The sequence below is a fragment of the Numida meleagris genome, chromosome 6 (genome assembly GCF_002078875.1).
Source record: "Numida meleagris isolate 19003 breed g44 Domestic line chromosome 6, NumMel1.0, whole genome shotgun sequence".
NCBI classification, from domain to species: domain Eukaryota; kingdom Metazoa; phylum Chordata; class Aves; order Galliformes; family Numididae; genus Numida; species Numida meleagris.
This window is the reverse complement of record NC_034414.1, coordinates 42,051,075-42,073,573: the sequence shown is the minus strand read 5'-3', so window position 1 is coordinate 42,073,573 and position 22,499 is coordinate 42,051,075. Positions and strand designations below refer to the sequence as shown.

Genomic DNA, 22,499 nt, shown 5'->3' with positions numbered 1-22,499 from the left:
GCACAGAACTTAAACGGCTTGCTCAGGAGCTTAGGATGTTGACAGCAGTCAGAAATAAAACTGACCTAACTTAACTAGCAGTTCATACTTATTTTGTTTTAACATCTCTGTTGTCCAGCAAAGCAAAAGGAAGAATATAATAGCAAAAGTTATCAGTTATTGATGACCGAGCTAAATATGGTTGGTTTCTCATATTTCCATCTTTAATGATTGGCCATCTTGTGGAGGGTTAGAATGAGGAATAGATTGTTACTTCCAAGATGTGCACAAATATGCTTTTTGAAGCCAGGAAAGTTTTTTAATGTTATCCAGTATGTTTGCTTTCACAGTAAATGGGGATAACAATTTCAAAAATAACTATGAAATATCTGCCAAATCTACCTTTACTTACTATCAATACATGATACTTAGAAGGTTAGCCACAGTGTTCTTAGCATGTTACATAGACTGAGGTAATTAGAAGAGAGAAAATACCTTTACCTATGGTGCTTGATTTACATCTTGAATTTTCACCCACTGAAAGCAAACTGGACTGATTGGCAGTTATTTTATTGCAATTCATTTAATTTATATACTCTGAGTAATTAAACTGAACTGAAACTCCAGAGTATGGAGTTTCAATTGCATTAAAACGGATAAGATCCTGACATTTGCCGCAAAGTAGTTCAGCCAGGCAGATTCTCAGTTTCTTGCTGTTTCATGATGTTGCTTTTACATAGATTAGATCTTCTTTCAACCAAGGAAGACAACTTTCATGTCTGTTTGCTCTTTTTTTCCAGCTTCTGGCCATCCACACTGCTTCTTCTGTCACCTAGAGCTTGGCTCTGACCGGGAAGTGCCTTCCAGTTTTATCCGCCACGTAGATGTGGAATTCGACATGCCCACTACTTCTGCATCCAAAGCCACTGTTCGGTCCATCTCTGTTGAGGACAAGACTGATGTGAGAAAGTGGGTCAACTATTCAGCACACTACAGTTACAAGGTAAAATGAGCATTTGTCAGTCACCATGGTTACTTTGCATACTTCATTGTCTTGAGAAGTCTAGGCAAACAAATGGGAATTTGATACATGTCAGGTCTGTGCAGTAACTCCTCTTGTGCAGCCTATAGATTCATGGCAGACAAGCAGTGGATTATCCCTCAGTGAAAATGGACTAACACTGCTTATAGTGGCTTTGTGGAAGAGCGTGCTTACAACCAGTTCCTGGGGAGAAGCTGATAAACTAGGAGTGTGAACAGGGACTTTTGCTACTGTTTGTAGCAGCAACAGTGGGAGTTTTACAGTGGGAGTATTACAGCAGACAAAAGGATCACATTGCTTCTGCACTTAAATATTGTTTTTTCCTGCCTGCCCTAAGGAGATGAACAGATGGGAAAATACACAATGTGTATACCTGCCAAGAATCTCAGTATGCCAGACTTGCATGGTAGATGATCACTCAGCAGAGAAATGGGCATGCTATCTGCCTTCTTTAAGAGCAATGATGAGAGATACTAAAAAGATTCTCATGGCAAATATTTTTAATGTGAAATGTCATTACATTTTTAGTAGTATCTGAAATTTCCCTTCTTTCTCTGAAAGAGATTTGATCTTCCTAACTATCCCTTCTAAGAATTAAGCATTCAATTGTCCCTGAATTTTTGGAGGTATCGAAATTTAGAACATAAATATAGGTGTGCCTTTTGCAAATGAATCTCTTTGCTGTCATCAATTGCTTTGCAGAGTTTAAAACTGAGACTAGTCTTCTGCTGTCATGTAGAAAGCCACCTATACTCTGCAGATTTGGTTCTGGATTTGGATACAAAGTACAGATGGGACTGGGCATGAACAAAAAATGAGACCAATTCTCCTCGTGATATTTTTTCTTTCAGAAATTGTTATGACACTGTTGAATCATAATATTGTTTGTATTTGACTTAAAACCCTTTTAGTAAATCAAATCCATCATTCCCTCCTCAATCTATACAATCCTCTCATTTTACCAAGACTTGCATCATCTGAGCAGTGACCACTAAGAATTTTTCAGTTTTTTCTTTTCCTCATTATCAATGTTATTTTTCCTCTGCCAGGTAGAAATAGAGCAGAAAAAAAGCTTGAGTGAGGATCTGAAGGGAGAAGATACTGCAAATCTCAGTGAATGTGCCATGCAGTGAGGGAAGATCAGTGTTCAAGTCCCAAGAGGTGTGGTCAAACTAACAGGCTTGGAAGAAAGGACTTGCAGATTTTGGTATTTTTCTTTTAGAAGTATGGAGTATTACTTTTAAAATAATGCTTTGAAGAATATTATTTTTCCTGTGATTATCTGTACTTTGAGAAGAAGGTCACCAGTAGTATGTTTGGAGTGGACCCATGGGCTTTTGCTGGAACAATTTGAGTATTTATCACCAATACAGTTGGTGTATTGACAGAATGAGTCGTTTTACAGTCAAGCCTGCTTTTTGTGCTTCTTCACCATCTGGGTTCTGCACTGAACATGCCACCATCACAGACAAATCTGAAAGCAGTCTTCATCTCACAATCTTGCCTTCCTGCATTAAGCATTTTTCTTGTGTGTTGCTTGGTTTGGTCATCCATGGATTTACTTCCTTCTGAACTGCCAAATAAAACCCAGGGAGCATCAAGTGAAACAGTGATATGAAGTTTCATTTCTGAAGTGGTCAACAGAGTGAAAACCCTGAGCATCATCATGGAGAATCAACAAATTCTACGTCTTAAATGTAGTAAACATCAAGCAAACAAGCTACTGGCAGTACAACTAATCACATAGCCATTCTTCTATTTACCCTTTCCTGCCTTGTTCTCTGAACTATGCTGTCATTGTGCACATTTTCGTGGGGTGTGGACAAGCTACAATTTCTTAGAATTTTCATGTGTTAGTCTGGGCTGTTTTGTTATTTTGACTGAACAGGGTTACAGCTGCTAGTAACAGGGAATGTGCTATAGTAGAGATGATACAGTAGGGACTTTGCTAAAGTTAGATCATTCCTATGTAGAAAGATATTTAAGGGAAATACATTATTGTTTTTTGTTTTATTTTGTTTTATGTTTTCATGAAAAGATAAGATGGATGGTTATTGAAAATGTCAGAACACTATTACTTTAACAAGGTTGTTTGCCTTCCCAAAACTCCTTGGAAGTCTGTCCTTGTTTGCCGCACAATATTGCTTTCATGTTCTATCTTTAACCTACAATGTAAGTCATTTTTGTGCAGCTATCCTTATAAAGTCCCAGGTAACTGAGACCCAAAATCTTTTTTCAAAAATTAAAAACAAGCTTCCATCATGGAGACTTCTAGATCTCCATATAACTGAAAGTAGATGCAAGTGTTAAACCTTCTTTCTGAATAAAAATGCAGAAGGCAAAAATCGCTCATTAATATATTTTTTCAGAAAAGAAAACAGTGTTCAGAACACTTATTTTTTATATCTGTTTCCATGGCTTCCATAATATTTTGTCTCAAGGTAATTTTTAATGTAAAAAAAAGTAATTTATTAAATCATTTATCTTTTGAAAGATTACTACTGACTTTAAAATCACAGATTTTGAAAGCCTTGGCAATGTATTTGAATGAATTAAAATGAAAGCTTGTTTATAATTTTGTAGGTTTATTTTATTTTATATTTCATATAACAGAAAATTAATATTCCCTCCTGGTTCACTACTTTCACTGTGACTCCTATAAAAATCAATGCAGTGTTAAGGTCCCAAATAAAGCATGAGATTAATTATACTGAGTCTATAACTGGCAGTGGTAGAATTTAAAACAAACTGTAGGGAACTTCTAAATGCCTTTTTATGCCTTTTTTATGCCTAGTGATAAATATTTACACAGCCATGTTGCTACACAACCTCTGGCAAACGTACACTGCTGTAAATATATCAAGCCTCAGTCCTTCTAGGACTTCTTAATAATAAGCGTGTAATCTTACTGAAGCCCAGAGAGCTTCTCTGAGTGCACCAGCTAGTACTAAGCTTTTGCGTCATCTCTCTATAAGGGGAAGAATGGTATTAACTTTCATGAAGCCTTTTGTGATCCGTGGATGAAAATTACTGATAAAGTGTCAAGAATTATTTATTAAATAACAATGTATATAGGTTGTGAAATATCTGACAGCATGGAGCTGAATTCTCAGCTCTGTTACTGCTTTATGTTTCAAAGGCCTTTGAAGAACTGCTAGGTATTTTTCCTGTTTTTTTTTTTTTACTGTAGTGCCCAGTATACAGTTTCTGAAAATGACCGGCAAGAAATCCAGCAGGTCAAAAGTCAAAACTGAATGTGTTCTGAGTTGTTGCTGAGGAAGGGTGAGATGTTTTGTGGAAGAACCATTTATGAGATTTCTGCAGACTCAGTGTCTGAATTTCTGCATTTTTCCCCTCATCCCTTGAAAATACAAACACATAATAGCAAATAAGAAAAAATATTTTGTATTCCTTAATGAAGGGGAAAAAAAGTCAAAGGAATTTCATTTTCCATCTCTGTTGAATTCCAAACTGTTCAGTCTCTATCATACTTCCACCATAAAATATTTCAGTTCCCAGAAACTGAAAGATTAACATACTGGAGTTTTCTGGATTTGCTTCATTTCTCTACTTCTTCATCACTGATTATTTTTTTAAATTAAAAGTTAATGAATGAAAGCAAGAGTATGGGCCTGAATCTAATCTCTTTTATATAGTTAGTTGAATGACGAGAGAATCTCTTCCAAGACTGCAGGAGTTATGCAGCCGAAACTGGTGGAGTGTTGAGGTTTATAAAAAAGGTATCTTAATACATTTTGATTTCTGGGGCGCATCTTTGTGATGTTCTTGCCACTGAATTTTCAAGAGTATGAATTTTTGAGATATGACTACCTCACACAGAGTTTCAAAAGATCATATTTCTAATCATATTTCCCATTGAAACACTAGTGTAAGTAGTGTGATTTTTGAAAAGAGCACTAACAACCAAAATCTTCAGAAAATCTAATGTTGGTATCATCACGTGACACCACTCAAAGATTTTTCCAGTCCGGACCCATTATGAGCACTGAGCATTGGAACACTGAGCTCCTAAGTGCCATTGTTGAGGCTGTCACATTTCTTGCTTAATTAAGCTGTGCCAGTTCTTCAACATATGAACTTCACTTAAGTGAACTGTAGGGGTATAGCAGTAATGTAGACAGACTGTTGTTGGAGGTGAGGGGAAAAGAACTGAGAGTTTTGTCAGTTTTAGAGTAGCAGAAATTACTAAATATAAGATAGGCCTGTAGAGCAATTTTATTTATTTTTTTAACTTGGGGAAGAATCTCTTTAAATAGTTTCAGTGTAACATGCCTTTTGATAAAATTATAATCACTGCCTTTGGTTTATTTGAAAGCTTTGTAGTGCTCAAATGTTTCACGCAGGAAATGTGCCTTCAAGGTAAGCATGCATTTACCCCCTGAAGCTATTCCCACTTTGAACTTTCTATTTCTCATTATGACTTTGCTTCATTTTGTACTGTGGTACTTGAGGTATTGCAGGGAATTTTGCCTAAAAAATTAGCTGAAGCGGTCTTTGGTCACAGGGGGTAAAGACGAATATCATCTCCGGGCAGTTGAGCTAATTTTAGTGAAATCCTCTTACATTTATTAACTATATGCATACTCTGTTAGCGAAGGAAAGTGGGTGAATTCAGCTGAGAAATACTGTAACTAATGGATGTTATTTTTGTCCTTTAAACTATTTTTATTTAGACTCAGATTTAGTCATCCTATGAAGGAGACAGATTGTAGTTTCATTGTTGTAGCAGTATCATAAGAAACATCACAGAAATAATTTACCTTTCCTGATGGGTTGCTGGCTGACACATTTACTTGGCAAGACACCCAAGACCTGTTGGTCTACCTGTCCACATGATTCAATAGTTTCTAAAACTCTCTCTTCTCTTTGTCATTCACCCTTCAGAACTGAGAGCAATGTCTTGCAAAAGAGCAACAAGAAAAGGTGTACAAAGTTCAGCCTGGAGGTAATTATTCTGTCTGTTGCTTGCATGAAACTCTCAGTAATTTCCCCCTGCCCTTGAATAATCAGGGCCCTGATAGGTCACCTCTGCTCAAGAGGTTGCAAAATTCCTTTCTGTAACTCTTGGCAACTTGTTTTTATAGCTGTACTCATCTCCAGAACTGGTCAGTGCAACAACACATATCACTTATTGATGAAGTATTTACTCTTTTTTGCTATTAAATTATTTCTACATCATGAGTTGTCTGGGATAGGAAATTTTCTCTGATAACAGGCGTCACTGTTCCTAGCCTTCTTGTTTTGTTCAGCCATCTGCCCATCCATCCAACCATCCGTCCTGCTCTCCCTCCCTCTTTCCATCTACTTGCAGTCCATTCTTTGCACTATTGACGTTGATTGGTTTGATAATTATTTCATAACATGTTCCCACTATTCTGTTTTGTAAAATGAGAAAGTCTATACACTGGTTAACTTTATAGAAATGGTGGGTTTTTTTCTTTTGATTTTATGGGTTGAAATGGGATGTAATGTTTTGTTTAAACTATGGGAAAACTTAAATAAATGTTAAGATGAAACAGCATATCCACTTTTTCACTGTGAAATTGAAGTTGCATGTAGTTTGTGCTATATATCCTGATAACTCAGTACCGATCTTCTTAAATTTGGAGGAGGAAAATGAAATGTTTTGAATGGTGTAAGGAAGGAAATAAATTAGAAATAACAGGATTATATTCAGAAAAGACACTACTGTATTTGATCACCTAACTGAAAGATAGACTGCAACAAAATGAATCAGTCTAGAGCTTGAACATTTCAACAGATGATAGGAGAGAATCCAGCATTTTCCATGAAGCTGTCCTGAAGCAAAGTAATTGAGAATTGAAACTTCTGCTTAGGAGATCTCTTAAACTTTTACACTCTAACAATAAAGCCACGAATGGGATCTTCCTGTGATCAGAATGTATTTCTGCAAAGCAAGAATAAGGATGACATCAAAACTGTTTACAGAATCCTCTGATACGATTCGTTTTCTTTCAAATTTAAAAAAGCTGTATATCATTTAATACATTTTTCCACTTCTCTCACAGTCACTTTCTTAAAAGCACTCCCTAAGTCAGACTGAAGAGCTGGGCAGTCTCACTGACTGAATAAAATCAGATAGCCATTGTAAGGGCTGTTTAGATTATTGCTGAGCCCACAATACGTGTCAGTACAACTCAGTATGTCAGTAGTTTTATAGTATAAGAAAATGGAGGCACACAGGGAATGATTCCTCATTTTCATTATTCAAGAGTACATTAGGTCAGCCATGAGAAAGAAGGAAAGTTGAACAGGAAAGTTTGAACAGGAAAGATTGCTGGCAATAGCACTTTACTGTTATTCAGATACTCACTGACATTTGAAATGATAGTATTACATTGGGAATGTAGGATTAGATTAACCATTGTAGCTTCACAATCTGCAAAACAGGTTAGAGATGGGAGAGCTACATAAAAAATCAAAAAGTTTGAAACCATGCAACTTAAAGTTCCTCAGCAATAATCCAGTCCTTCAAGATAAGCCAAAATATTGCCCTACAAGAGATGGGAGATGTCGAAGTGCCAGTACAAGGTGTACCCAAACAAAAGACATCATTAGAGTGAGCTAGCACAATTTGGAGGGGAAAGACATTACAGTTTTCTCCCAGTGCTCACAGTTGCCATGGCTTCCCTTACCTTCTAATTCAGATATGCTGACAACTTATGAGTAGTCAAAAAACCACTGAAGGTTAGCTGAGGTAAAGCAAAAGATAGAGAAGGACCCCACTGTTTCTCATCCAGAAGCTTGCTGCAGCAGTTCTGTGACACAGCCGATGCATCTGAAACATGAAGCGCATGAGTCTCAGAAAAAAACTTCTGTCCTTTTGGTCACAGGATTAGAAACCTGATAGCAACTGCCATTTAAAAAAAAAAAAAAAAAAAAAAAAGGTAGTTGGAATTGCGTTTCAAACACCAGCTATGAGAGGTTTCTTTTTCAATCCTGCCTGATGGGACAACACAGCCTGATGGAGAGAAGTGGCTGCAGTAGTTCCAGCAGCTGCACTGGGGAGCCACAATGCAGCCCCAGTGGCAAACACGTGCTGAAGTGCAGGGGGGTCATGGTGCAGGAGGCTACTGCAGCCTCACAAGACCCCAGATGCTGCTGCCCCAGGGGCTATAGATAAACCTGGAGCAAGTAATGTAGCCTAAAGAGCTTCTGAGGTCATAGGATGAATACAATGTGAATACAGCTGAAAGTAATTTCCTAAGGGGAGAGCCTCCTTTGTACATGCTTCTCTTATGCAGAACAGAAAAAAAGAAAGATCTACTTCTCTGTGTGGAAGCTGAGGAACGTGTTAGGGTGCAGCCTGTTTGGAGCACTTACCTTGCAAGGGAATAAATTGGGAAAACTCCAGCTCACAGATGCAGGCAGAACTGTAGGGGAGCTCTGTCTTCTGGTCAAGAGAAACAAAAGCAAAATTGCAGACAGTTTTCAACTGAGAGATGGTTAGAGACAGCTTTTTCCATTCTCGCCTCTAGTTGAATCAAAATCTTGCTTGAACTGCATCAGTCAGCAGGATTGTTTTATTTTCTCCCCAAGCTGTTCTACCTATCCTTTGCACAGCAGGAGTGAATGTCCCTGGCATTCAGGAAGTGACAGCTGGTATGAGAGGAACGACCAGAGGAGTGCGGATGGCAAAACAGGATGTGCTGAAGTTACCATCTCATCAGAGAAAAATGTGTTAATATCTCGTGAAGTCCTGGGACAAGCCTGGATCTACCCAAAAAATGTGACTTGAGGAGTCCCAATCTGCAAATGCTGATCCTAGAAACAAAGGAATAAAATAGGCCACAATAATAATAATAATATGAATGTTATGAAATATTAGATGGCTTGTGGATAAATATGATTTGATTTGGAACTGAACCATGAAAAAGCTGTGGCCTATGACTGTTCTGCAAAGCACAGAGAGTAAGATTCAGACCTATCTAAAGACTGAGTTTAATTTTACATTCATGAGGCACTTTAAATATCTCCAGTATCCCTTGGTCTGTTCAACCCCAACAGCCCTTGGTCTGTTGGCTGAGGGGAGGCCCCATGGTAGCCTATAGCTCCTCACAGAGAATGGTGGAGCAGCGCTGAGCTCTGCTCTCTGGTGACAGAGGCAGGACCCGAGGGAACAGCATGGAGATGCATCAGGGGAGGGTCAGGCTGGGTGGTAGGGTGTCAACGGTTTACGGGCGTTAGGCCCGATTCCGTGACAAAGGGGATGGGGGTCCCACGGGCCCACGTCCCGGGAAAAGGGGAAAAGGGAAAAAGGGTAAGGAGATGGCCCTGAGATCAAAGAACAGCGGCAACAATCTGAGGAGAAACAAACTAATTTACTAAATATCGGAATGCCAAACAACACACTATAATACAATATAATTACAATTTAAGCTGATAAATCCAATACAGAGAGAGAGAATGTCCCAAAATCAAGGTAGGCCTTACTCTACTACCGACGATAAGACGGCTGGAGAGCGAGGTGCTGCCAAGACGAGAGACGGCGGAAAAAGGGCCGAGGTCTTGTGATCTGCAAGTTTTTATACTGCGAGCTTTTATCTTTTCCCTCCGGCTGGAAAATGGTAACAGAGGAGCAAAGTACCGTGGGAACTGTAGTAGTCCTTCTCTTCTGAGAACCAGGTACATTCACTACATGATGTTATGATGTGGAGTACCAATAACCGAAAATCATAAAACCATGACATAGGGAAAGGTTCTTCATCAGAGGGCGTGGACATGGAACAGGCTCCTAAGGCCAGTGGGTAGAGTCCCAAGCTGCTGGAGTTCAAGAAGTGCTTGGACAATGCTCTCAGACATAGGGTTTGAATTTGCATGTCTCAATCTACCTTACATGGCTAAATATCCAAATACAACTTGGATTTTCAAGCCAAGTATTCTCCTGCATTCTCTCTCCTGAAGAGTCTCATCTGTCATTGTGTCCAGAATATGCAGTGTGCTTTACAAACTTACTCAATGATTAGGACACTGCTGGAAGTAGGTGAAAGTCTTTTGGTTCCCTTTTCCTCCTTGTCTGAGGCTAGCTGGCATGGCAGGACTGGCAGCCAGAGGTGAAAACAGTTCAAGACAGAATGAGAGTGAGCAAAGACTTCAGGTGTTCAGGGTACTGGCTGGGTTTGTCAATCCTTCGTTGCAATTTCTGTAGCTGTTGAGAAAATTTAGAGGAGGGCCACAAAAATTATTCAAGGGATGGAATACCTCCCCTGCCAGGACAGGCTGAGAGAGCTGTGGCTGTTCAGTCTGGAGAAGAGAAAGCTCTGCGGAGACCTGAAAGCGGCCTTTCAGTATCTAAAGGGGAGCTCTAAGAAGGAAGGGGCAGATTCTTTAGCAAGGTCTGTTGTGATTGGATAAGGGGAAATGGTTTGAAACTGAAAGAGGGGAGATTTAGGTAGTATATAAGGAAGAAGTTTTTTATGATACGGGTACTGAAGAACAGGTACAAGTTGCCCAGAGAGTTGGTGGATGCCCCATCCCTGGAGACAGTCAAGGTCAGGCTGGACCTGATCTAGCCGGATCTAACTGCATGTGTCCCTGTTCGTTTCAGGGAGCTTGGATCTTTAAGTGCCCCTTTCAACTCAAAGAATTCTATGATTCCAGATAAACCGTTCTCTGCTGAGCTCAGTGAACCTTGAAGTCCTTTTCCACATTGGAAATACTTCATAGGATAATAATAGTGCCTTATTACTTTGTTGAGGTGCTAAGGAAATACAAGTGTTTAAATGCAATCTTCTGCTGTATTTTTAAGAGCTTATGTGATAAAAAGTATTATTTCTGAAATAAAATGATCCTTCTGTATTATAGCCCAGCAATAGTACAACTATATGCATTTGAAAGAAATCCCTTATAGCGTGGGGACTGTTTTCTTCTGCAGCATCCACAGGAAAATCAGTTTCACCTTGTTACATAGTAATTTCTTAGCTATTTTTCAGGTTTAATCAAAAGGTATATTATTTTCAGTTTACATTGATCATTTAACATATTATGCATTATGAACCTACTTTTACAGAACTTACAGCTACCAGTCATTGCTCTCAATAAGAGTGCTATTGGGTGATTTTAGCACAAAGAGGAAAATTTTGAAAACACACTTCTCCAATTTCTTTTGTTTTCTGCCAGTCACTATACTTTCGTACAAGCTCTCCTGCCTCCCTCTTGTGGCTACACTTTTACATTCAACTTGGAACAATTACGGTGCAACCAACAGAGTTCATGATAGCTACCTTCTTGATACAAGCTCCCTCCTTAATTTCACTAGAAAAGCCCTGTTATGTTCACAATATCCTATACAATTTTTTTTTATTTTTTATTTTTTTTTTGCCTAAGGGAGAGAGTCTTTATCATTTCCATGTGGAAGCAATTGAACATGTGTGATAAAACCAGTGGTAATTCATGCTGGTTACATATTGTAATTGATTCTGAATGTTCAGATTCAAGTTAGCCAACTTGAATATAATCAAGGTGGTGGAATATAATCAAGATATAGGTGGTGTGATATTTTCACATAGTGCTGGAAAGTCTAGACAGTTAATTTTGGAGTCAACTGCTTTGATGAAGTAAACTTGCAAAATCTCATGGCCTATACACTTTAGAATACCACTTTGCCCTTTTCTAACACCAGCCATTTAAAAAATGCATAGCCTTTTCCAAACATTAAGAAATTCAGACCACAAAAACTGACTGAAATAAAAGACTATATCTCTCAGATGATAAAAATAATATTAATAATAAAAGCTAAGATAGCATTAAATTGCTACTTTGAAATGATAGGGCCCCAGCTGAACACAGTTCTTATGTCCCTCCCTTGTTTCCTTAATCAACAAGAACATCTTCTCCCTTCAAGGTCCTTGGCAGATTTACACCATGTATAGTGTTATTTACCTTGAATGTCTCTTCTCTGTGCCCTTGTATTCTTCATTCCTTAGCAATTTGCACTGATATCAATATAGCACATTGCCTACTGCAACATTCATGTGAATGGCTTCTTGGAAGCCACAGCTGGAAACTGGGCAAGAGGGACCTAGAAATTTGTTGCAGAGTGGAAAGAGAATGAGCTGCACAGCTGAAAGATGACTGCTGTGCTTCTTGGTTCGTTAGGTCTAAAAGAAAATGAGTCTGTAGTCCTGCATCGCTGCTATTTAGTCACATCCTCCAGCTTCATCTCCAGTTTCAGCTGACTTTGGCAGGAGGTAAAGGGACTTGCTTTGACCACACACACTTATGCCAGTGATATGGATAGAGATATTATCACTCTGGCTTTGAACATACTCTCATCTGCTCCATGTTAGATGATACCCATCAGCACCTCCTTGGCTGCTGGCCAGTAAAAACATTCATGGGAGTTGAGCCCAGCCCCGTGCAGACTCTGCCAGGAGCTGGCTGCAGCAATGGCTACAGCTTCTTGGGGAAAGTCATTCCTGGTGCCTATAGACCACATCCAACACAGGCAGTGTTGGGCCCTTCACTCTATATCCATTAATGTTGACTGCATCTGCACCTGTCCAGTTTGCTTGGCATAACAAATTCAGTCAGACCTGGGCACAATTGCATCTCTGTTGGATCAGCCAGAGCACATTCCACAATGTATGGCGTGGCAAGCACCATGTCATCTGGTTTTCTATGTGTCTGGTTTTCAATGTGTCTGGGCATCTGCTCACCTGCTCTTTGAGAGCATGGGATGGGATGGATTGGAGGGAGCCATTTTCAGGGGCAAGCCTCTTGGACCTGAGATAAATCTGCCCCCAGAGAAACCCCCCACGCAAGTTCCCAGGCAACTGCTAGGCCGCAGATGCACCCTTCCCACATCCTGACCAGTTGTTGTTCCTCAGATACCATACCATCTGTGCCTCATCCCTTCAGGAAACACACTGAGCTATACTGAGTTGCAGCATGGGTAAGAGCATAGTTACAGTCCTTACAGCAAAAATGCAGTTTCCTGAAAGCTCTCTACTGAAAGCATTGCTTTATACTCATCATGTGCTTTGCCCATAAGAAAAAAACAGCAAGTGCACTCTACAGGTGTAGTGGATGTGATGTGATGTGATGCCTCACTACATATGTTAGAGAAAAGGGAAATAGAGACACAGACTTGCTGACCACTGCTCTGTAGAGTCTGTCTCTGGGAAAAATGAGATGGCTGATGTCAGTAAGTCATATTGCAAATAAGGGAAGATTTGTAGTGGAAGATTATGTTTAAGATGGAAAAATAATCTTCTTTTAGAGCAGTAAGGCAGGAGTAGGAAGAAGCAGCTGAGGAAAAATATGATCTCAGATCTGTAAGAGCAGCTTCACGTTTTTTTTTTATGTTTGCAGCTGTCAAAACCTTCGTATGCCCAAGACTCACAGGTTACACACCATTTAGTTTGAAGACTCAAGTGGAAGGGAGCTCTAGAAATGGGTCACAGGTTAGAATTGGCAATAAATGCCTAGGGTTCTTTAGCTCCATTACAGGATGAGTTGGACTGGCTTGTTCCTGCTGTTTTCCTTTCTCTCAAAGCCAGGGTCTCTGATTGCCCAGCAGTCATACTAGTACAGCTTTGCCAGTAAGATAATTAGCCCAGCATGGGAACTCCACACTAACTGCTCATAAGCCACAGGATGGCCACAACAGAGTTCACGCTCACTGTTCCTTGTTAGGAAGCCTAAACACAGCCCAAACTGAGCTGGATTTGTTTCCTACAAATTTCCATCCAGTCCTGTGAAAAACAGTCCTACAACTCATATGGGGAAAAAAAAAAAAGGACTTGTAATATCTGCATGATGCCTTGCATGCTGAGTGCTGGAGAGGACATAGGATAACCTCTGAATAGGCTGTGAAATGTAGGACTTTTTTCCTATTTTTCCATGAAAGCTGCAGCTTGCTTGCCCCTAAAGCAGCTCTGCATGATCCTCAGCAAGTCAGGGAACTTGACATGCCACTCATCTGGATACAGAAGAACAGACTTCCTATCTGGAGGCAGTGAGTATCCAAAGAAGAGCAAACCTGCCTTGCACAATAGATTTTTAGTTTATGGACACACACACAAAAAAACACCGTGTAAGCATATGGGACAAACCAGTGGGTAAACACGTGCAGCCTCTCATCTGCCAGCAATGTGACAAGCCTACATTGTACATACACACTCCCAAATGAATCACAGGGCTATCACATACACAGACCAGCACCCTGTCATAGTTACATGCTGCCTGTTTGTATTCTAGCATACTCCATGGTGATTACTTTATCATAAGTCACCACATGGAGTAAGAGGTAAGCAAGGCCCTTGAAGTCATTCTGTTGATCACTGTGCAAATTTTTCACTATTAATTCTTTCATTCTCCGATGCCTGCATAAATCAGGAATAACTTCGCTGAAGTGAATTCAATCGTGTTGTGGACCTTTGCACATCAGAGCCAGCATACACAGCAATAATCAGTGAAAACATTTATCAGTACACTGGGTAATGCTTTCCTTTAGAATCAGTAATGCAGGACGTTGCATGCAGGGAGAATCTAATTGGAATTTGAAACACAGATTTTCTGTTACCTGAGTTCTTTGTTGCTAGGCTTGGTGGCTCAGAGCCAGCACTACTCTGGCTGTTGTCAGAACCTCATCACAGTTGAGTAGCTGTGATTTGCAACAGTTGCAGTCCAAGTGATTAATCTTACTCCTTAAAAAGCACTTAGGCAAGGTAGCACTGACAGAATCTGTAACTCCAATGAGCTCCTTTAGCTCACACCTCTGCAGAAGTACTTCAGCCTTCAGAATTTTAGGGGCTTTTTTAGCTATTTTAAATAACCCAGTGCTCTGTATTCTCATTATGAATCACTTATTCGGTAGAAATCTAAGCAGTAGGCTGGACCTGTACACACACGCAAAACAAAGAAGCAGTCTCTACTCTAAAACCAGTAGCCTTCCTATTACAAGCATTATTGCTTGCTTACAGCAAGTGGAGTGTGCATTTCAGCAAAGGCCGATTCTTCTTCAATATAAAGGAGTCCTGGAGGCTTTTCTACATGACAAAGTATTTGGCAAACAATGCTGTTTTGAAGCATTTCCTCCACTGGTCACTTATTTCTACTCCCGTCAGCTCTTGCAGTTGTACCAACGTCTTTTGTGGGGTTGCCCTATGAACTAGATCAGGAAACTGATCCAGGTTAAAAATTAGCCTGCAGAGAACAAAAATAAATGGCACAGCAAGGAACTGGCACAGCTGCAAGAGCAGAGAACAGTGGCACAGGGATAAAACAAGCAAAGGGTAGTATGGAAAGGAAGCATGGATACCAAAAATCCACATTATTGCTGAATGCGTTGGGGGGAAAACAGGATCAGTGCCTCAATTGTTTTGTCTTTTCAAACTTAGCATAGTTTTGTCAACCAGAGGTGTGAAGGAAACTATCTCTGATCAACAACTATAGCAGCAGAAACCTCCCCTGAGGTGTAAATAAATGTTCTATGTGGCAACTGCCTAGAAAAAGCCTGTTACCTCCTCCAGCTGTAACTGATTGTGCCACCAGAACCAGCTGCTATAAAGACCACGGGGTGAGACACGGAGTGCTTTTTTTGAGGGTTAAGCTGAGGGAGGCTATGGGAAGTAGAAGCCTAAAGTTAAGGAGGTAAAAGAATTCCTAGAAAAGGAACAGTTTTGCAAAATTTGATGTGGCGTTTGTACTAAAATTGTAATGGGAATTGTGATGTTGAGAAGAAAAGGTTTAACTTTTCTTTTTCCTCTCTCATAAAGCTTTATAAAAAGGCTTTGAGTTGTCCCCTGGATGTTATGACATTGATCCTTACCCTTTAAAGGCCTGAGATGGCTTCTGCAGGTGCATGGGGACAGGAGTAAGTGTAACAAAGAGACTACAGTAGGTGTTTATCTGCTAACGCAGGCTTCAGTGAAGGTGAAAATTATATATTTTATGTAAAGAAGGAAGATAGCTTTTTAAAGTAGTTAGGTAGCTATGTGGCATTGCCTGTATAACTTAGTGCATAGTTTTATTGTCCTGTTAAGACATGCTCTAATGAGCAAGATGTTTATTAGTTGTTTTCAAACAACTGTACATACTTGAATGATAAACAGTCTCAAACTGTATTAAAGCTAAATTCTCCATGCTTCCTACTTTGTTTGTGAAAGCAATCTGTAAAAACAAGACAAGCCTGAGGCTCTAAGAGCCTAACCATGAAAGAAAGACTTAATGTGCAGCAAGATCCTCACCAAGCCTTGCCTCGCCTTGCACATCATGTTGTGTACGCCAAACTTCCAAGAGGTCAGTAGACACAAACCATGTTATTCCAGAGCAAGGTTTGGCTCTCTGCAGGCTTTGATGAGGGCAGTTGAATTGTGCATACAGTGAACTCTTAAATTTGGTGTTGGTGTGCTGTGGTGGAGTGCGTTGTCAGGCTTCAAATTCTAGATATGAGAGCAAATCCATCACAAAAATTAAATTGTCTTTGAATAAGACTCACAGAATCTATTAAATTCAATTTCTGCCTTGCTTAAATCTTTTTTTTGGGGGGGAAGAGGGGGGGTAAATCAAGAGGTGAAGGCAAAAGGGATAAAAGCTTACAAACTTTTGTTTCCAGCTACTAGACTGCATAGAGTAGGCTATTAGAAGGAAATTTTCATTCAATATATTATTACCTTTTAATTAATGAATGTTTATGCAACACTTCAACACTGATAGCAGCTATTATTATGTAAGCTTCATTACATGTCAGCATTTCTTCTAACTCTTGAGGGCTAGTTGTATCCAGAAAAGCTTCTATATTGTGTACACTGCTGTCTTCTGCCTGTGCCCAAAATTTTGAGTTGTGGTTTGGACCACCTACAATTCTTTCAGCTCTGTAGGGACACCCCAATAAAAACATCTCACCTTTTATTTAAAGTTGCATTCTTTTTGGTATAGTGTGTAGAAGTAGTGACAGTGAACTCAATGTAGAGAACTGTCAATGGTTTTCTGGGCCAGTTCAGCCCAGTTCCGTGACTAATTGGGGTGGAGGGACCCATGGACCCATGCCCTGGGAGAGGTGGAAGAGGGTTAGGGAAAAGGTAAGGAGATGGGCCTAAAAATGAGCTAAGGGAGAATACTAATTTACTAAATATGATAGCGGAATGCAAGATAACACAATACAATAAAATATAATTGGAATTGAAGCTAATAAATAAAATGAGACAGAGAGAGAGCGTTCAAAACCAAAGGCCTTACTCTAATGCTGAAGGCAAGGGAGCACGCTCTGCAGAGATGAGCAGTAAAAGGAGTAAATCTCATGATTTGTGAGCAGTTTTATCTTTCCCTCTAAACGGAAAATGGAACATTTCTTCTGGAAGCTGTAGTTCTTCCCTCCTGAGAACCAGGTACCCAGTGATATTGACAGTCCATGGAATTGGAGCATTAAGTCTTTGACTCTCAGTGCACCACATGATGTTATGATGTGGAATACTGATAACAAAAATCATAAAACCATGACAAAGACATAAATTCTAAACTCACAATGTACAAGCATAACTTCAAGCAGCTTTTTCTTCAGTTACCTTATCTAGACTGGTTTGGTTCTGTTCCTGTTTTATCATTTTAAGATGTGCCACTGCAATTTAAAACTGTACGTGCATCTCATCCTTCTGCAAAACTGTTATTTCAGTGACTGGGACAAAAAGTTTACTACTTTGACTGATGACATCCTCAAAACCTTTTGAGAAGCGTTCATTGACTTACCCTGCTTTTAAGGAAAGACTGTAATACACTGGCTTTAAATTGTATGTTGCCTTCTTACACGTAGTGGGAGATGTCAGGAAAGCTGCAAGAGCAGATTAGTACCACAGGACAAGACCTGAAGATGGAAAAACCAAAAAACAAGTAAGTCTCTGCTCATGACATTTACGTCACAGGTTTGTGCTCCCGTACTATGATTGAGATGAATTTTTGTTTCCTTGCTTAATACTCCCCCTACCCTGGGTAGGGGGAATGAGCTGGCACAGCTGCACTCAGTGAGCGATTTTTGTGGTTTTGAGAGCTAAGAATTTGAAAAGTGCTTTTAGAGTACCTAACATAAGGTGTTGCTATTCTTCACTCTGTGATCAGAAAAGTTTTCACAGAAAAAATGAGGGCACTCTGATGATTGAATATTGGTTCCTCCAGGTGTACAAGATTAGGTTTATCATTGTCTGCTCTTGGGAGAAAGAACAGTAGCTCCTGTTATTTTAATTATTATTTTCAGATGAACGAAAAAGGCAAAAAATAAAAGAAGATGATAACTGAAATGTAATCTATTTTGATTTAGCATCAAAATTTTGTGGTTTTCATTTACAGCTGAATTGCTAGCTGGTGGCTTTCAGTGGAAATCACAAGTACTTAGCAACTTCAGGTCTTTAGACTTAAGTGTGTCCCACCCTAGCTCCCCAGATTAGCAAACACTTGTGCATCAGCTCTACTTTTGCAAAACGTGGGAGATATCTAAGAACAACAATACATTACTGCTTGCGAATAAATTTAGAGTAGACTTGCAATCAATATAATGCATATAATTGAAGAAAACTGTTTTATTTTCTTCCCCCATCTCCAGCTTCCTTCTTACAACTTTAAAAAAGAGAAAAAGAAAAAAAAATCTCTTTTAAAAGACTTAGATCCTCTGATAAAGGAGATGCATTAAGAACATTGCCATAGTCTGTTCCCTTTCTGCTGTCTTGGCAAGCTAATGTCACAGTGGTAGGTCACTTTCTTCCTCTGCTGAAAAGAAACAAGGGATGCTTCTTGTATCAACAGGTATTCCTGTGTGTTTGGTATTGGCTATAAAAGACGGTTTTTGGATTTCAGTAGAAAGAGAGATGATTATGCCTACGATTGAGTGTGAACTTGATTTACTCCTCAGGAAAAGGATCAGCTTTTGATTTTTGGACACAAGTGTTTTTCCTCTACACTATCCGCTCCTTGGAACTATTTGCTTGCAAAGGAGGGAGTGTACCCAAATATCAGTATCTTTGCTTTGGGTATAAAGTGCAATAATATACATCACTGTGCAGTTCAACCTTAGTGCAATGGCTGAAATGTCTCTGTCAACAGACATCTGTCATCTCCGTCAACGGTTTACGGGCTGGTTCAGCCTGGTTCCGTGACTAGTGAGGCAGGGGGCCCATGGACACATGCCCCGGGAAAGGGAAAAAAGGGGAAAAGTGTATGGAGATGTGCCTAAAACAAAACAGCAGCAATGATCTGAGGAGAAACAAACTAATTTACCAAATAAGATATCGGAATACAATATAACACAATATAACACAGTATAACACAATATAATACAAGATAATTGTAATTGAAACTAATAAATAAAATGAGAGTGTCCAAAGACCGAAGGCCTCACTCTAAGTAAGCTGAGGGCGATACAGCTAGGAGCACCCAGACCAGAGATGAGCCAGAAGGTCAAAAAAGGGGCCATCTCATGACCTGCGAACAGTTTTATCTTTCCCTCTGAGTGGAAAATGGAAACAGAACAACACAAAGTCTGGGGTATGTAGTTCTTCTGTTGACGATCCACGGAACTGGAGCATTAACTCTTTAACTCTCAGTGCACTACATGATGTTATGATGTGGAATATCAATAACCAAAAATCATAAAACCAGAACAAGCTAGCCATACCTGGTGAAGCTACCCTGAGTTGGCAATGGTAGAAACCGTAGAGAGAAAGAAGGCAGGATAATGAGCAGGCTTAACATGATCCATGACTGGCAAACAAAGGATAAATAGTTAACTATAGCAGTAATTCTGCATGTAATTTATGCAAATGATGCTATCTAAGTCATCAGTGTTCCGTTCAGTGTATTTAAGTATATATTTGCATGTATGTTAATCCTGACAATACTGAAGTGAATTCATTAAAAGCAATACAGTAGGGCAGCTGAGGTGTTGGGGAGGCAGGGAGTGAACAGATTTCAGAAATTGCCTCTCACTTGCTTTCCCTCAGCTGAATTGCTGTTGAATTAGGTGGACCACTGACTTGACTCAATAGGGGGAATTTCTCATGAGGGCTTGATTTGTTTCACAGCAATACTCATTAGAGGAGCTTGGGGATTACAGTGCCACAGAGTAACTTGATTCTGGTATCTGTAAAACTGTGACAGGCTCTGCCCACTGATCTGACCTTCTGGGGGGTCAGAAAGGAATGTGATACCCCACCGAGCTACTACTGCTATGGTGTCCACATTGGTTTCTGAATTGCAGCGAGTCACTCTGGAAAACAGTGGGGTTTCTGGTCCATCTGGGGAAGGCAATTGTAGCTACCCAGTGCTTAATGTTGGAAAGAGGAAGAGTATCAATTGCAATCTGATTAATCCATGATGGAGTGCCAGTCACTTCAGTGGCTAAAACTATTTGTGAACTCTGACTGTGAGTGCCCTTACTGATATCTCTATTTCAAGTTTTACATGATTATTTCTGCAATTATTTAAAGTGTAGAAAATGGAAGGCCAGGAGTGTTGGACAACTTACAGATTCGCTTCACAAACTCCCTGCAAGAGATTACTGCCTTTTTATTGGAGACATCAGAGTAAAGTAACACTAGCACCTCAATCCCTGCTGCTCATTCAGTATAGTTAAGGTTAGATCATGAGTTACGGCTGCTGAGGTGGCAGACTCTCATCACTCCCGTTGGTTGTGCTTTGGGAGTGGAAAAGTCCAGAGGAAAAAAAAAAAGTAGAATTGACAGCAGAGGATAGAAAAACTCTGTCCCATGTAATTTTTGTCAGAGCTCCAGCAGTATGTACCACGAACAGTGGGGTTGGTTCATCAGCTGGTCCACTGTAAATCAGTCACATGCCTATACAAGGTCTGCCCTTCAGAAGGGAAAAAAGGTACTTGCTACCACAGAACCAAAGGATTTAGAAGGGTGGAATGTGAAGGTCTCTTGTAGCCACTAACAAATTAATTCTGGTCATAGGCTACCAGACAGGAGTTACTGAACATGTTGCTTGGGCTAGCTAATAGGTGGGACTTCAGACTGAAGGTAACATGCCAAATATTGCCTGTACTGCAGTTTTTGTGCTGAGGCGATGGAAGTAACATGATACCTTGAGCACAGAGCTGTAATTCAGTGTTGTTTTCAATTTATACTTGAGCAGGTCTTATATAGGTGGGTTACTGTTGGAGCTCTAAGCTGCATTCAGAAGTTATCCTGAGGGCTGGATGAAGGCGGCAGTGGGGAAGTTAGCTGATGGAAAGATCCTCGTGGTTGAGAACACTTTCCTCTATTACATGTGTCGTGCAGGTTCCCATGGAGAAAGAGTACAAGCAAAGGGAATGGAAAAGGAAGAAAAGGCAATAAAGAGGGGAAAATAGAAGCTAAGCCAAATGGCAGAGCCCTGACAGCAAAGCCAGGAGTTCCCAGTGCCACAGATACTCAGTGAGGAACTGCTAAAGAAGCAATTCTGCAAATCAGTGAGGGCCCATGGGCCACAGTACAACCCGGATGGAAGGTACGGGTGATTTGACTTCTGCTGTCTGTCTCTTCCTGCAGGGCTCTACACTGCTTCCTGTCACTAGCCTAGATGAGGAGACCCTGAGCACCCTGGGGCCTGGCTATTGCAGCAGGGCCAGTTCAAAGCCTTTGACCAGAGGCACCAGCGCCTGCTGGGCCAGGCAGGGCTCCTGGGTACCTCGAATTGCACGGTGAAGGGTTGACAGCGAGGAGGAAACCGCTCCTACGGATCGAGCGGTGGCGATGTGCGTTTCCCCGTCCCGCCCTGGACCCCGGCTCGCTCCGGGCCTTTATCGGCTGCCGCCTCGCAGTGGGCAGCGTCCCGCCGGAATCCACTCTGCTGGGCCCATAGCGGCCGGCCGGCCCGCAGACCAGAGGCAGCGCCGCGCGGCCGCCCCGTGACGGCAGGCGTCGCGCGCGGGGCGGGACTGAGGCGCGCGGAGCCCGCCGGGGCAGCGCGCGGAGACTTCCGCCTCGGTACGCCGGGCGGTGCGGCAAGGAGGCGAACGAACACTCCTAGGACTTCCGCCTCAGTAGGTGTCATGGCGGCGGGGCGGACTCCTCACGTGACGGCGCCCCGCGCGGCGCGCTCTCGCGTGCTGCTCTCGCGGTATCTGGCCGCCCCCCCCGCGCGCGTCCCCCGCTCGCTCTGGCCGCTCGCGCAGCTGCTCGGCTCTCGCTATATAAAGGGGCGAAGCGGGCAGAGCGGCGGCTGGCGGCGGCGGCTGCAGCCCCAGGGCCGGCGAACGAGGCCGGGCCAGGCCGCGGGGCTGCCCGTGAGCCGGGGCGGGACGTGCGGGCTTAGTGGGGACGCAGCCGGGCAGGTTTATTGTTTTAGGGGCGACTCCCCCCGCGGTTGGGGGCGTCCCGGGGGGCTCGGGACATGGCGAGCTCGACTAACACAAACCCCGTGGTAAGGACCGGGCCGGGGGGCGAGGGGGGCCCCGCGAGCGGCGCGGGAGGAGGGGGCCGGCGGGGCTCGCCGCCCCCTCCCCCGC

The 22,499-nt window shown here is 41.4% G+C and overlaps 2 protein-coding genes and 1 long non-coding RNA gene across 6 annotated transcripts in view; 2 read left to right on the top strand and 1 right to left on the bottom strand.

The window, feature by feature from the left end:
• The window catches only part of STON2 (stonin 2), a 73,744-nt gene extending 67,181 nt beyond the window's left edge, over window positions 1–6,563 (top strand). For all 4 annotated transcript variants that reach the window (XM_021400917.1, XM_021400916.1, XM_021400919.1 and 1 more), the window contains exons 6-7: window positions 780–982; window positions 2,071–6,563. In XM_021400917.1, coding sequence (XP_021256592.1) covers window positions 780–982; window positions 2,071–2,154 — 287 coding nt within the window. In that variant the 3' untranslated portion in view covers window positions 2,155–6,563. The remainder of the gene's footprint in view (window positions 1–779; window positions 983–2,070) is intronic.
• Window positions 182–22,033, bottom strand: LOC110400759. The gene is made up of 5 exons (XR_002440055.1): window positions 21,680–22,033; window positions 17,753–17,867; window positions 8,387–8,456; window positions 7,699–7,841; window positions 182–920 (listed from the first exon to the last, which is right to left on the bottom strand). It is a non-coding gene; the product is annotated as an uncharacterized LOC110400759 (long non-coding RNA).
• GTF2A1 (general transcription factor IIA subunit 1) overlaps window positions 22,210–22,499 on the top strand; it is a 26,666-nt gene continuing 26,376 nt past the window's right edge. Inside the window, exon 1 of the mRNA XM_021400920.1 lies at window positions 22,210–22,414. Within this exon, the coding sequence (XP_021256595.1) occupies window positions 22,385–22,414 (30 nt within the window). The 5' untranslated portion in view covers window positions 22,210–22,384. The remainder of the gene's footprint in view (window positions 22,415–22,499) is intronic.